At 35.7% G+C, this 16,360-nt stretch overlaps 2 protein-coding genes across 8 annotated transcripts in view; both read left to right on the plus strand.

Moving 5' to 3' along the window:
• The window catches only part of LOC100748838 (tubby-related protein 4), a 29,060-nt gene extending 18,577 nt beyond the window's left edge, over positions 1-10,483 (plus strand). Inside the window, exons 5-16 of one of the 3 annotated variants that reach the window (XM_033319097.1) lie at positions 855-1,020; positions 1,755-2,023; positions 2,123-2,211; positions 2,307-2,441; positions 2,965-3,364; positions 3,871-4,048; positions 4,131-5,769; positions 5,981-6,094; positions 6,173-6,395; positions 6,583-6,762; positions 6,835-6,985; positions 7,045-10,483. In XM_033319097.1, the coding sequence (XP_033174988.1) occupies positions 855-1,020; positions 1,755-2,023; positions 2,123-2,211; positions 2,307-2,441; positions 2,965-3,364; positions 3,871-4,048; positions 4,131-5,769; positions 5,981-6,094; positions 6,173-6,395; positions 6,583-6,762; positions 6,835-6,951 (3,510 nt within the window). In that variant the 3' untranslated portion in view covers positions 6,952-6,985; positions 7,045-10,483. Of the gene's footprint in view, positions 1-854; positions 1,021-1,754; positions 2,024-2,122; positions 2,212-2,306; positions 2,442-2,964; positions 3,365-3,870; positions 4,049-4,130; positions 5,770-5,980; positions 6,095-6,172; positions 6,396-6,582; positions 6,763-6,834; positions 6,986-7,044 lie in introns of those variants that run through there. The other 2 variants (XM_033319096.1, XM_012381800.3) reach the window with 2 other exon arrangements.
• Positions 10,484-10,968: 485 nt separating this feature from the next.
• Positions 10,969-13,912, plus strand: LOC100748519 (sphingosine-1-phosphate lyase). 5 transcript variants are annotated; one of them, XM_033319099.1, is made up of 9 exons: positions 10,969-11,076; positions 11,711-11,858; positions 11,902-12,141; positions 12,201-12,409; positions 12,477-12,713; positions 12,783-12,992; positions 13,081-13,319; positions 13,386-13,653; positions 13,714-13,912. In XM_033319099.1, exons 2-9 carry the CDS (start codon positions 11,711-11,713, stop codon positions 13,843-13,845), a joined length of 1,683 nt encoding a protein of 560 aa, XP_033174990.1. In that variant the 5' UTR covers positions 10,969-11,076; the 3' UTR covers positions 13,846-13,912. The 5 variants fall into 5 exon arrangements, with proteins under 5 accessions (XP_033174990.1, XP_024221166.1, XP_003486967.1 ...); XM_024365398.2 differs by having other exon boundaries at positions 10,972-11,076; positions 11,926-12,141; XM_003486919.3 differs by lacking the exon at positions 10,969-11,076 and adding an exon at positions 11,077-11,288 and having other exon boundaries at positions 11,926-12,141.
• The last annotated feature ends 2,448 nt before the right edge of the window (positions 13,913-16,360 follow it).

The following is a 16,360-nucleotide window of genomic DNA, read 5'->3' on the forward strand; positions in this document are numbered from 1 at the left end:
TAATTGCACAAAAAGATCTGCATTTACAATTGCACATTCGTCGTTTTACTACGGGGGGAAGGTTCCTTTGACGCATCGAGCAGCACGACGACCCGCTGCGATCGAGTAGTGTAACACGATCCAATGTTATATATGTCTGAAACAATGTATCCAAGTACCAATTCAAAAAGTATAATTTTTTTACTTTTGAACTTTTAGTAACGCATTTGTACGATCTTTCAGGTTAAAATGAGACCAAAACGTGATATAATTTGAATTATATTTACTTACTGATATGCATTTAAACTATCGTTTATTAAGTGCGCAAATATGCTCCGAATTAAATCGTGTTTGGTGTCATTTTAATTAGAAGAATGTAACAAACATGTTGGTAAAAACTTGATTGATCACAAATCGAAAATAAAAAATGTTGTCTTTTGATTTAAAGATCACGGCTTTAAGTCGTGAGCATTGATGTTTGCCAAATGCTTCCATTCTCAGTGCCGCTTTCTCTGTCACTCGCGTTGTCCTTCTATACGGAACGTCTAAGATCTCCGTTTCGAGGAATTGAAACATTTCCACCTCCGCATAATTTGCAACATTTGGGTCCTGATTTTTGTGCAATTATCACATTATGCATATATTGTGTAATTTTTTCTCGAAATCAGTGTAAACTAGAAATGTGAAAAAAGCTTTCTTAATGATGATAAAAGTTCAGACCGTGTTACCAATCATCACCAATATTTAAGTTGAGGCGATCAAATATCGACAAAGCCGAATGGCTAAATAATTTCCATCGTTCGTCAATGGATAAAATTATTACACAAATTAGATTCTCTTTTTAACGCATACGATATTGATGTTGATATTCATAGGTATATTTCGGGACAACGGCTGGACAATTAATAGTAATGGACGTGCACGGAGCAATGGTGTCCGAAGTACAATTGGCAGCGGGTGTCACCTCGATGGCTTGGAGTGCCGAGAAGTTTACGATGGAAGAAGGAGATGACGATTTAACGAATGATAGACCTCATAAAGGTACGACGGCGCCGGTGTAGCCTATAAATAATGTGTTTCAACTATTAGAATCGGTATATTTTATCAGCTTAATATGTGCGAATTGTTGCATTCTAACGAGTTATATACACTTATATGTAATATAATGGTATGTATTATACATACGTACAAACACTTTTATATTATATGCGTAGTTTTAATTTTTATATACATAACGTACATAAAGATTTTTCTTTTAATGAGGAAAAGAACGTTGACAACCTCGCACTTTCACTATCAATTAAAAAAAAAAAAAAACTACAGATTTTGATGAGAGGAATTAATCTATTTTATAAATCTTAATAATGTAAAATTTCACTTCTGCTTGGGCCGCAATTTATTAGAACGAAATTGTAATAATTTGTCCCTAATTAAACGATCTTCCGAATAATTAAACGATTGAATTCATTTATCTGAACTGAAACTTAAGAGTTTCACTTAAGAGTTAAGTAATAAGATTACTTGTACGAAAAATGATAATCGATAAACTTCGAAAGTCGTTTGTTCGTTGTTGAGTTCAAAGAAATAGAGTTGCACATATTGCATAGTGCATATTATATTTAGAATTAATCAATTTACAAATTTCATATACAATATCGAAGCGCTCTGTTAATAAAGTTCAACTCTTATAGCTTAAAATTATTACCGAGTCGCATCTGTGACTATATCTTATAACGCAGAGTAAAACTATGAAGCGCAAATTCCTATGTTTATAGACGATCGAAATTACGTTCTGGCGGTTTGCCTGGCTGACGGGAGCATCGTTATGCTGCGTTCATTCGACGACGTCTCGCCTATCACGATACGTACAAAGCTGAAAGCTCCCTTGCACGCGGAATGGAGCAATTCTAGAAAATTGTTGGCAATCGCGGGAACGAAGGATACGGATAACGGTCAGAATAGCCCGCACGAATACACGAATCTCTTAAAGTTTTATTCAGTGGCCGGTACCCTTGTGTACACCGCTGCGATACCATACACGCAGGTACGTATCTTTTCAGAACGGCAGCCGCGCTTATCTAACCGAGACATTACGATGGTATACGCGTTATTTCTACTCGTCTGTTTCATATTTATATCATAGTGTGCAGTATCGGCGCTCACATGGGGTCATAACGATAGAAGACTTTTCGTTGCGACCGGGGCACGCGTTCACGCAGCATGGGTGTCAAGGTAATACTTCGTTTCTTTTCACAAAAGAGCACTATTACTCTAGCTAATTGTCTTTCATACTCAAGTGTTTGATATACGATGCACACGTTCTACAGACGAGTAGGTTCTCTGCAATTGCTGTCTCGTTTAGCTGTAAGAGCGTCTTTGACAAGGGAATCGAATGTTCAGCAACTTCCATTGCCACCGAGATTAAGAGCATCAGTGGCTGCTCTCTTCGCCAGTACAATAAGGTAAAATGCTATTCCATCTCTGTAAAATGTAAACTGATCATATGAAAGAATACTTTTTAGAATGTTTACACGTATATATTGTTCCTCGTGTCGAGAAACAACAATAAACGGTAATAAACGGCAGTTTTACGATATCATCCAGACTAAATGTGTTCATCGTCAAATTTTAAAAATTGCAAATTGTAATTTAACCTCGATGAAACATGAACGTGACCAACTTTGATCTTAACAAATTTAATTTTTATAGAGCCTTGTTCTATTTCTAATGAAATATTTGATTTCATAATATATTATTTTATAAACAAAGGTTACTAAAAAAGTAAAGAATAATTCACATCATATAATTATATTTCCCTTCGAAGCTGTTAATACTTACAACAACTATACATATAGATACACAGTCATACGTAATAGTTCATACATAACAGTCGTTTTATATATTTTAATAGTCGTAATTGAAAGACAACAGCTTTACGCAGTTAATAAAACATAAATAAAACAGTCTAATAATATGCATTTGCAGATGTTCCGTGCCAGAACCAAAGGAATTAAGACGTTTCGTGTCACGTCCACCTCCAGGGGGTGGAAGATTACATTGCACCATGCTCAGACACGCCGTGGAACCGGTACCATGTTATACGCTATATTTGGAGTATCTAGGTGGTCTAGTGCCTCTTCTAAAGGGCAGAAGGACAAGCAAAATCAGGCCAGAATTCGTGATATTCGATCCACAAAACCAAGATACTCTTCAAGTCGTGGAAGACACGTCACAGTGTCCATCGTTTAGCGATGGTTCCGATACAGAGAAAGACACGGCCGACCTGTGTGGATCACCCAGGAACAAAAGGAAAAGCAGGAGAAAAAAAGAAGAAAAATCGAACGAAGAAACCGACGATCTTACCTACGTGGATACCTTACCCGAGGTAAAGTATAGTTCCAATATTTCTTGGAATTTCGCGTTTCACGACGACGAATCATGGTCGATGATCTTTGTGAAAATGGAACGATTTAGGAGTGCACAGCACAGTACAGCGCGGCGCGGCATACGAGTCTAAAAGATACGCAAGATACTTGCGAGATAAAACGCAAACGAGTCTTTATACTTTTTTTTTTTTTTTTTTTTGTTAACACTAGTCCTTGTCAGTTGATGTGTAATACCAGTTATCCATATTGAGGTTAGGATATTGTAATCAACGTAGCTTCACTGTTATTTGTGACACCTCTTAACACGTTTTACTCCTCTGTTGGTGCCCCATACACCGCACACGAGTACTTCTAACTCATTTCAACACTGGTACGGTGCAATGCACTTAAACTCGAGCATTAACGAATTGCGTGATATAGCAAAGTTTAACGAGCCCTTTGAGCCTCAAGGTGTTGGAAAATCAGTCGTGTGACAATCAGTGTTGCAAGACGTATCTGTTTGCAGCACGCGAGGTTGGTCGAAGTAACGTCCAATATTTGGGGCACGAAATTCAAGTTTCACGGTCTGGCGGATTCGGTGCCCGCCAACTTGGGTCAGGTTACTTATCGAACGTCGTTGCTCCATCTACAACCACGACAAATGACTTTGGTGATGACGGAGCTACGAGATGATGTGCCTGCAGGTACGTCTATACCATTTCCATGATCATAAACAAAAATAAAGTTCGTTGATGACAAAACTCGATGATCGATTTTCTCGGTTAGGCCCAGATCCAACTTTCAACCCGAATTTGTTCTCCGAAGACGAAGAAGAATCGTTTCAGGAATTTCAAGCTGCCTCGAGAAACACGTCCGAAGCGCAGCCTCCTCCGATCGCACCAATGACGCCCCGAAACACGCGACTTAATTCCAATCGCCCGAAATCACAAATTTCCAATCAATTTATGACCAACGAGTCTTTACCAACCGCTTTGTCCAGGGTTGACAATTTCGAAAACGAGTTACCTTACGTGGACTTGCAAGAAATGGGCAATCTGTACGAGAACTTGAGAACTGCGTCCACAAACACTTACCGAACTCCACCCAGGCACAATCCACCGAGATGTTGCGACGTACCGGCTCTTCAATCTCCGAAAAATGCGGTCGCGCCCACGCAGACTATAATCGCAACGTCGAACCCGGGTACCGATTACTCGAATAACATTCAGAGGATGAAAACCGCCCTTGCCGATCAGCCAGGACTCGTCTCGAAGAAGGAGCTCGAGAATAACAAATTTAATCAGATTTCTCAGGACGATAAAACTGTTTTAACGTCTAACTGTCCATCGACTATCATTCCCATGCCAATGCACAATGGACAGGCCTCGAATACAGAAGCATCGAGTAGTCATTCTCAGGGAGGTGTCATCGTAAATGGTCTGAGCACAAACAACAGCTGTCCTCCTCAGTCGCAAACAATATTTCTTAATGGACTGCACAATATCGCATGTTCGAGCAACGTGAACGAAACTCAGGGTAAAAATAACCATAACGTCAGCAGTTCGACAAACATTAGTCAAACACCGTATCAGGCGAACTCGAGCAATCAACACGGAACGAATAATGGTCCTTTGGGCAAGAATGGTATACACTTGTCGAGCAATTATTCGCCGGCCTGTTCTTATCAATTCCCAGAAAACATCGATCAGTGTATCGGACAGTCTTGTTCATACTGCATTACGAGATTAAAAGATCCCACAAAGTTTCACTCAGAATCGTGCGGTAAAACAAACGCAAGTCAATCGAATACTTGTAATTCTACGACCGACCGGGTCGATGAAATGCGCTTCATCGACGAAGAGTGTCGCGGCGAAGCAGAAGCGTTCGATCAGTCGCGAGGAGTTCACAGAACTCAGACGGTTGTCAGTATCGGTCCACTCTGCGTCAACGACTCTATAGTCAGAAGTTGCAGTGTCGGTTATTTGGACATGGTGGACGCGCAACTGGTCCCTTGCGATATCGCCTTAAAAATGCTTAGAAAAGAGGCACCTAATAAGAGGTTGGTTTTGGTATCGAGAAAAACCAAGAGGAGGAAAAAGAATAAAACTCAACAAGAGATTGGACAGCAATCTTCAAAATCGCCGAGACTTCGTAACTGTGGCAAATCAAAAAGTTTAGACTCTAGTGACATATTTCCGCCTAACGAACAAATATCATTGCCACCAAAATTGCCTGAACACGCTGAAGAGATTGTAGGAGCTACGAATATCGAGACTGTCGAAGACAAAAGTGACAAACCTTTGGAGAAATTACCAGACGCGACAGAGATGCCTAGGGAGTGTACAGAATACGTTACAGCCGCCAGTATAGTTAATTCTGCTCAAGTTAAATCTACACGGTTGAAGAGCTGTAATTCTCCTGCCAGGTGAGCCGATATTAGGACCACTTACTGAGGCTCGTTATTCTGTGATTGGAGTTAGGTTGGGGTTAGGTTGGGGTTAGGTTCTATTGGTTTTATTCGGCGATTTCGTTCTTTATGGAAAATCTTACCAATATTTGTTTTAATTTAAATTTGTTGAATTTAGAATGCATGCAAACTGAAGTTTTCACATTAATAACGCGTGCTAATATTCCAGAGTATCCAGTCCAAGTGGTTCATTGGCATCATCCTTAGACGGTCTTGCAGCTCGACTTCGAGATTTCGATGAAAGTCATTCTTTGCCACCACCGTCACCTCGTCCATCCACCAGGCAAATTACATTATAAGATTTGTATCATTTATTCGATAAAAAAGACAACCTTCCGCCGACAAGTAACATTTTCCTTAGATTACCCAGAAGTTCGCCCAGTAGTCCAGCGCCTTCGAAGAAAGGTAAAAGACCAGCATCTGCTTCGCCAATTAGAAGAAGACTTTTATCGAGTCCTTTGTTAAGTAGAAAAGCACGAAAAAGTCGAGGCGAGAGTTCAGACGAGGAAGGACTTTTACAAGACGATTCGTCAACGAATTACAGAGATCTCGAAACGTTTCAAAAAGCACAGTTACGACAAAAGGTAAACAAGAAGAGGCTAGATATTAATATAGGCTGCACATTACAATTCAACCATAAATTCTATAAAAATATTTCATCTCGGAGATTCGAAATATATTACACTGTCATTCAATTATGCTGTATTGTTTATTAAATAAACAATCGATCGATTACACAAAGACTAATCTACTTTCAATTACGATATACAGTTAAAGCAGAAAGGAGCAGGGATATCTGGTAACAAATCAGAAGCAGTGCGGCGGGAGCTTGTGATGCACAATAAAGCACCTATGTGGAATGAATCCAGTCAAGTATATCAGCTTGACTTTGGTGGCAGAGTAACTCAGGAAAGCGCTAAAAACTTTCAAATAGAATTCAAAGGGCGACAGGTATAGAAATAGTAAATTTGAATGTTCTGTTTCACGTGATCAAATAACACATTTTCCTCGATATTACACTAGGTCATGCAATTTGGAAGGATAGATGGAAACGCCTATACATTGGATTTTCAATATCCTTTCAGCGCGTTACAAGCATTTGCCGTTGCCTTGGCTAATGTTACACAACGACTCAAGTAATCGTTAGTCACCGGTAATTCATTTGGTAATTCAAGTATGAGAGTCACTTCTTGATTTCTTGCTTCGTAATTGATTAGTAAGATTATTTTTCAGGTTCGCGTGTGACATTGTAAAAGCGAATTCTAAGAATATCGCTTGGAACGTATGCTGTAATTGCATAAATTATTCGTCCAAATAAAACCAAAAGAAGAAAGAGAAGAAAAATGGCGCGAGTGTTAGAAAGGCTAAAAAAAACTGTAACAATATGCTACACGTAGTAAAGAAGAGAATACAAAAGACACTTTTAAATATAGCTTTTGAACACGTTATAGAGCCACATGTCTTTCTATTATTAAGACTACTAGTGACGAACTGGAATAAATCATTAAGTAAACGAACAAGCGTTCAATCGCGATACAGAGATCTTTTTATGGAAATCTCAAAGTTGAGGGAAGCTCATAGCCTTGCAGCGCCTTGTAACGCGACAGAAAAGATATAAAGAGAAACTTGAGAAAAAGGAAAAGGATGAAGGAGAAGGAGAAATAAAGGGGGAAGTAGAAGAAGAAGAAGAAGAAGAAGAAGAAGAAGAAGAAGAAGAAGAGGAAGAAGAAGAAGAAGAAAAAGGGAAAGGAGAAGCAGAAGAAGAAGGAGAAGGAGAGAAAGATAGAAACGTAAAACCTGCCGAAGGCCTTACGCGAAAGTCTCTCGAATCAACACCTTCAAATTAAAATAACACGATACGTCAGTTCGCAGAATCTCTTTTTAGCAAATGTACAATTGAGAGTGATTTGAATTTGAGCGGAACACAAAGATTTTGTGACAAGGAACCGTGGTAAAAAGGATAAGATTTTGTTGAAATGCTTCTTCGTCGTACCGTCCAAAATATTTCGTTTCTCCCAACTTCGAGCGCTGATTTTTGTATAGTTTATGCGACACGTTGGAGTCTAGTGATGCTGTTGAAAGTTCGTCTCGTTCATTTTTGCGGTCCGCCGAGTATATTCGAATTTTATATACATATATATAGACGGGCTCGCATAACCATGCGAGTGTTTCATGTTGTTCGATTAAATGTTTCTTAAGGCGTATTGTAAAATGAAAAAAGAAAAAAAAAATAAATAAATAACGCTAAATGATATAACGTCCGACCTGTGCTCGTTCTCGCCGAAGCACGGAAGACGAAAAGGGCAAATTGAAGAAGAAAGAAAAGACCAATTAAAAGAATGTAACTAGACAGTGCAAGAGGGAGAGTATTCCGCCAGTATGCCAGTGTGTATACGCAACAAACTAACTGTCGTCTGTACTTAATCCATTATCGTTGTATTTCATTCGCCTAATTATAAGTAATGTGAACAAGACAGAAGGATGAAATGAAGAAGGAAAGAAAAAGAGAAATATCGATTTCAGGCCTACACGAAAAACGCTTAAGGGATAGTTATTTTTTCGTCGAATCGAAATTTCGAGAGTGGGGCGCCTGAAACGATAGCAAACGAGAATGCGAGCTGTGCAATAACATAATTGTAATTTTTGTTGCCATATTCTTATATGTGATTCATGCGCGCGTCTAAAACGGCGTTTGCTGACGTAAATATACGTAAGACAAATGAAGGTGTAGAACAACTTGGTTTCTTACAAAACGGTGTGTGTTATACTGGTTGTAACCCTATTTTTTGCAGACATGTATGTACATACAAGCAATTTTAATAAGGCAGGTTTTTTTTCGACGATGTTTACAATTAATTATAGTCAGGCCGCCCCGTATTGACGAGTTAGCGATAAATATACAAATATTTATGCCACGTATTGACAGTAATCGTCGGTATACATATAGAACCGCTAAATCGTACGGTTGATTTGATTTCTAGACAACGCTGTATGTTGAATTATATTGTCGTCACCAGTAGTAGATAGCACCTTATAAAGTACGTGATGTATCATCAACAACAAGTTGGTTTTTCGTTGATACACTGTTGCATTTGCACCGTGAAATACAAGACGCTAATCCATGGAATAAACAACGGCATGCGTTAGGCTACGTACATACAGAGAGCGGTAAGCGGTAAGTGTCAACATTTGTATCGGCTTTGCCTTTATCGTCACATGTCACTAGTTTTATCGCTGTATCGCCTACCGCTTATTTCTCTCTGTACGTCCACGAGCTTAGCGCGTGTGAAAAATTTTTTTATTTCGAGTTTATAGAGGAGTAATGAACATCTGAAAACGAGAAAAATGCAGAACACGCACGTTCAAAACAATAGTATCGATCGATTGAATTATACAATCGTTTCTTGATGTTCTTTCGAGTGTTACCTTAAAATTCTTCATGAGTTCGTTTTTGTATGTTTAAAAATATTATTTCCTAGGTATACGGTTACGTACTTATTGGTTAATATGTACTCCCCATATGATAGATTTTACTATAGCTGTCGACCATGCGTCATCGCAACAATTATAAGTCAGTTTGTACTTTTCGATATGGTCGCACGATGTACGAGTTTTCATCAGTGAAGGGATTAGAAAGAAAACACGAAACCGTACAGAGGAAAGAGAAAAAGAATATTGCGTCACGTTACGGTGAAAGCTTCGCGATAATTAACTTTTCATACCTGCACGAACTTTTGATATCAAGGAAAGAATCGCATCAATGTGACCTATTTACCTTTCACATACGTTACACTTTTATTACACCCGCCGAGCAAGACGGACTTGAGTCACGCTACATACAAACAACATCTATATCAATGACTAGTCATTTCCGCCACGCACTAGTTTCTCCTTGAAGATCTATTAACGTTTAACACCTGTGTCATCATTGATGAGACAATATTCACGCATAAATGAAAATCCATGCGTTCAACAAAAAAGAATAACAAATTGTCGTATAATATTTTTTTCGATTATCACTGAATCTTCATCGACATACCTTTCTGGCGATGAATAGTGCCTACGTATACATTAATCAAACGGAACGACCTACGAAATACGAAAGTTGAGTACCGAACTAAAACAGAAACATCACACAGCGGATCGTTCTTGATATTCTATCGTTGTACAGCAATTGTGTATTTTAACGTACTATAGATTCACATAATCTGTCTAAGGCGTTTGTATCTATAGGTAATATATGTAGTTACACGCGCCACAATCGTGACTGAGTTCGAAAATGTTCGGCCTAGCTCAACAAATCATATTTGCTATATGTTACATGTTCGTTAACTGATGGTGATATCTCCTCTGTCTTTTGTTGATATATTCCGGTTTCTCTATGAGCATAACGTTGAGATTATGCCTGAAATTATGCGCATACAAATAGAGATAAAAATGCTGTGCTACGTGTAAAACTTTGCAATTGAATAATTATTATATTGCACTGATTAACAACACGTCATAGTGAAAATCGTATCAATATTAGTTCTTTTGTCCCTTCTATAATAATATTGTTAATTTGTGCTCTTATTGTTAGCGCTGAACGATCATTTTGCATCTGTGCAATGCAATTTTGTTACCGAATTCATTGATTATCAAATATTTGTAAATAAAGAATGAAATTCTACACAAGATTGTTATCCTTTATTTTTATATAAATTTCGACTGAACTATGCTTTTGTTTAAATAAATGTAGCACACTCAAACCATGGTCGACATACAGGCACCGACGAAGAGTTAATTGAGATAACAGGATTAGTTGATGATAAACCGTGTATAGAATAAACGGTATTAGGAAATATGAGACACGGTACGTCATGTAAGGCTTTGATCGTGCCGAGAGCGGCGAGCGGCAAGAGCGGTCACACAAGTGAATGACAACGCAGCAGAAAATAAATCAATCACTCGTAGAACCCCAAATAACGCGTCAACTCTCAGTTACTTTGTGGCTTATTTTATATATCATCTATAAGTTTAATATATTTTCTCCTGCTTTGTCGTCACTTGTTTGGTCGTTCTTCTATATGAACCGCTCTTCTATATGAGCAAAGTCTAAAATGCCAGATCCATTTCTATCGCTTTCGACAACTGACTTTAATATTACATATGTAATTCTCATATCTGCCGTAGCAAATCGCAGAGGGCGTAAGGAACAATAATCTTTTTCGATGTCGGTATTTCAGAATGTGAAACACGAAAGTCTCATATTTATCATAGTGTCAGGTAAGTCTATCCTGTATTTAGTCAATGGTAGCACAGACCACCGTCTCGTCTGTAATCTGTAACAGAAGCAAGGGTGGGGGCTACTATCTATTAATGTTCTGATACACTGAATTATCGAAGTATTATAACTTATCTCACAATCCCTCGTAAACTGTTCGGGATGTGCACTTACGTTTCGCTTTAATATATTTATAATATAATTAAAAATTGAGGTATGTATTAAAAATTCCCAGTGTTCTTTTTAAATTTGCCGAATTTCACTCATCAATTTTCTGAAACGGGGCGTTGCATGGGAAAAATCGCATAAATAAATCGTTAACGAAAGAAAGGAGAATACATAGTAAGTGATAAAGACAGTATCAGGGAATGAAATGTGTCGAGAAAGAGGAAGAATAAGAGCTAAAGATCAAGTGTATAAATGTGTATGTATGCCGTATATACATATGTATATATATACATATGAAATAAAGAAAGAGTGCTGGCACTTGTTTTGCATTGAAGATTATTTAATTACAATATCTACGTTAACATGTAACGAATCTACTGATCAAATTTTTATGATAATTTGGAAGAAAAACATGTAGAAACGATGAAAGACATCTAATACATATAGATAATATTATCTTTCTTTTAGATGAACGTATATTTTCTTGGTGTTAATAATATGAAACAATTGATTAATAATTATTTTGAAGCCAAAGAACCATGGCAAATAGTGACTATAACCAGTACAACCATCCTTGCCACAGTTTGGTTATGGAATTTTGTCTTTCAAGATGAGAGTATGATTATTTGTAATGTATAGTAACATTTAAAAATTTGCAATGAATAGCAAATTTTGTTTTCTAGGTCTGGTAGAAAGAGCAAAGAAGCAACTGTTTAGTTTAAGGAATTTTATACCTGCTATTAGAAATAAAATTGATCAAGAATTAGATAAGATTAATCAAACGTTCGAACAAGAAACGTTACAGAGAATAAAAGATATTCCTTTCATTGTGAAACTTCCAGAGAAAAGTTTAGAACCGAAAGAAATATTAGAAAGAATAAAAAAATGTGTTCAGTTAGGTAACAAGCAATTGAAAAAATCTTATTATAGTATACCAATATATATAATTGTTATTTAGGTGATTATGATTGGAGAAATGGTAAAGTGTCTGGAGCTATATATAGAGTTGATATTAATCTTTTACAATTAATGGGAGATATTTATAGCATTGCATCGTATACAAATCCATTACATCCTGATATTTTTCCTGGTATATGTAAGATGGAAGCAGAAGTGGTGAGAATAGTTTGTAATTTGTTCCATGGAGATGAAGATTCTTGTGGCACTGTAAGTTCTTTTCATTTTAAAATGCTGACCGATCGAACTAACTTAAGATGTAATAAAATGTTTTCAGATGACCAGCGGTGGTACAGAATCAATCTTATTGGCATGTAAAACATATAGGGATTATGCAAGGAATGTAAAAGGTATAAAAAATCCAGAAATAGTAATGCCTGTAACAGCACATTCCGCTTTTGATAAAGCTGCTCAGTACTTAAAACTTAAAGTACGTTCTGTCCCTGTCAACCAACATAGCTATACTGTTTGTATTAAATCTATGGAAAAAGCTATTACAAGGAATACAATAATGGTATATAGGAAATAACTTTCAAATTAGATTCAAATTGATGCGTTAGAATTAATGTAATATTTATAATAGTTAATAGGGTCAGCACCAAACTTTCCGTATGGAACAATGGATAACATTAAAGCAATTTCTGATCTAGGAATAAAATACAATATTCCGGTTCATGTCGATGCTTGTCTCGGTGGATTTTTAATTTGTTTCATGCCAAATGCAGGTTTTAATGTACCACCTTGTGACTTCAGACTTTCTGGAGTTACAAGTATATCGGTTGATACGCATAAAGTACATAAATAATATTACAATTATACATACAATGTTGATTAATTTTATTTAATAATACAGGTGTTTTATATTATTTTGTTTCTTTCAGTATGCATATGCTCCGAAAGGTTCTTCGCTTATTCTTTATAGAAATAAAAAGTTAAGACATTATCAATATACTATAACAACCGATTGGCCTGGTGGTATATATGGTTCACCAACTGTAAGTGGTTCAAGAGCTGGTGGAATTATAGCAACATGTTGGGCTACGTTATTGTATTTTGGTTATAATGAATATTTAGAATCGACAAGGAAAATTATAGAAACTACTAAATATATTGAACAACGGTACGTATTTGAATTTCTTGCCAAATCTGTTAAACTGTATAATCGAATGTTTGGAATCGATCGCAGATTGAGAAAGTTGGATGGAATATTTATTTTTGGTACCCCGGCTACCTCGGTTATAGCATTAGGGTCAAATGATTTTCACATTTATAAACTTTCGGAAGCTCTAAATGTAAGAGGATGGAACTTGAATACACTTCAGTTCCCGTGTGGCATACATCTTTGTGTTACATATGTCCATACACAATTAGGTGTAGCAGATCAATTTTTAAATGATGTTGAAACTGAATTAAGTATAATCTTAAAAAATCCAGAAGCTCCTGTTGATGGGAAGGTAAATATAACTATTAAGTAATTTTTATATAAATATACCATATACAATATCCTTTTTCAGTTTGCAATTTATGGAATGAGTCAGAGCATACCAGACAGAAGTATTGTTGGCGATTTCGCAAAATGTTTCTTAGATTCCATATACTTTACGCCAGGAAATAAAACGATGGTTAATAATGGATCAAGTATCTAAATTGATTGCACTATTAGCTTACTTTTTATAAACTCAAATGTAAGAGTAAAGAAGAAATGAAAAAAAAGAATAACATTAATTTTCTGAAATCTCTTATACAATTTTAATTAAAAAATCTAATCGACCCATATATATTTTTTAAAAGATTGAATTTAAAAAACAAAATAGAATTCAAGACCATATAGAGTTATGAACATATATTGGAGAGATTTAATACGTATAAATGGAATATTTTGTACAATGCAATGGCATTTTGAATTATTTAAACATATACTTTTAAAGTACAAAACTTTATTCTAATCAATTTTTTTTAAATAGACGATATCTTGTTTAACAGCAGTATTTTTACGCATTTCATGAAATATACAATACATGTACACATATTCCGTTATAGACTTTTAATACATCCATGTGTACAATTCTTTTGGTACTTTTTATAGAATATTATGTAAAGATATCTATCTATATATTTTATACATTTTTATTATGTTCATTCTAATATTACATAACTACATCAAATTTAGATAACAAAAACGTATTGAATGTTAATTCTATTACTAGTAGTAATAACGTATAATTTGGTGCCATATATTTTTATATGCTTGGCAGTGGAATTATTGAGAATAAAGAATTGAAATAATATACTAATCTCATCAGCCTTCCATAAAACAGTAATTTCCTTAATTACAGTAGACTCCCGTATAACGTAAGTTTTTACAACGCGAATTCCTATAACGTGCCAGTGTCGCGAATTCCTATAACGTATCACTAACGTATCAGTGTCATGTATTCATGATTCGAGATAGCTTACACTTAAAATACGTATGTATGCATAATACAGAAGTATTTTGTAAATTACGTTTATAAAGGAAGTTAATTTAAGGACATGATGGATGAAATTAAAAAAGAAAAAAATGTTAAAACAGAAATGCATTTCTATTAAAGAAAAAGTTGCAATGTTAGATCAGCTGAATTGCAGAGAAAAAGTAAAAGATACGATTTTTACGTACATTAATAATATATTATTTTTAATCAACTTCGTATATGTGCCATTTATTTTTCAAATACTATCCTATTTGATGAAACACAGAAAACAGAAGTTGGCATAGCAATAATCAGTTCAAACGTATTACTTTAGATTATGCGCGTTATACGAGAAAAATTCACGTACAACGCGAATTCATGCTGCGCGTAACGTATTAACCGCGTTGTACGACAGTCCACTGTACAGTGGCTCACGAAAGTATTCGAACGCTTACATATGTAAACTTGAATGGCCGAAATAATGTACATTAACGTAATTATGCACGAACATAATAATAGAAATATAACGAAATGGATCATATCTAATTCAATAAAATAATATAAAACAGAAATTGTTGTTCGTCTATTATCAGCTTATGAAACGAAAGAAACTTTTCGGACAACCTAATGATATCGAGATAAACGGGCAATTAGCACCTTGATTATTAGCTCTAATAATAATAAATAGTATAATTGACGCGAAAATTTTCAGCCTGAATGTTGTTATTGTTTGTGAATTGCAAAAGAAAGTATGTATATGTCGATGTAGTATGTAGTGTATGGAGTAAGTATAAGTATGTACCTGTAAGAGCTATTTCCATACAAAATCCCATAAGATTTAAAAGTGATTAATTTCTGAATATTTAAGTACATTGTTCTTTATTTTGAAATAAATCACGAAACAAGTCTTTGGTGAACTATGTTTAAATCGATCGAATGTGTAATCTCTAAAGCAGCAGTATTAATAGCTTTACTTGCTCAGCTCTTTCTAAGAGATGCTAAGAGATTTGTTTATAAGGTGTAAATGTATTGTTAAAGAGATCTACTTATATATTTTCTTTTTTGTTACGTTTCGATTCGTATTGTATTTAAATGATTAAAATAAAACATGCCCGCTGATAGATATGTTTGAAGGTTCCTTGAGTTAGGGAGTAAAACTCGGTTAAAATAGTTGATTTTTCTCCCCGCATATTTTTCTATAATATAATATATAATATAATATATAATATAATATAATATAATTTTAATAACTATATAATAAGTACAATACTGTAGCTTAAATTACAAGTATTCATCAAGAACAAAATGAAAATTTGAAGTGTGGCTAACGTAGCGTATGCACAAGTAATTGAAAATTACATACATATTGCCATGCGACCGATATCGGTCGATCAAAAGCTCGATAATTCCTGATTGGAACTTCCTCGCTGCCAATTCGGTTATGGTTATAATCGAGCTATCCGGCTCGAAGACGTCAGATTCGTATGTTGATTCAACATTACCACCCAACCAGCTCTCCTGTCACGTACGACCTTTCGATTAAGTTAATTATTTTGAAACAGGAGGCCACTGCTATGAACGTGTATTATCAATGATATAGCTCGCATGAATAATAAATAGGAATGTAACATGCCTAGCAGTAAGTAGTAAACGGAAAAAAATGTAGTTAAAGCAAAAAAATTTGATACTATTAGCAATTAAAGTAGTTGGG

Source organism: Bombus impatiens, unplaced genomic scaffold, assembly GCF_000188095.3.
Source record: "Bombus impatiens unplaced genomic scaffold, BIMP_2.2 scf_0135, whole genome shotgun sequence".
In the NCBI taxonomy this organism is placed as follows: domain Eukaryota; kingdom Metazoa; phylum Arthropoda; class Insecta; order Hymenoptera; family Apidae; genus Bombus; species Bombus impatiens.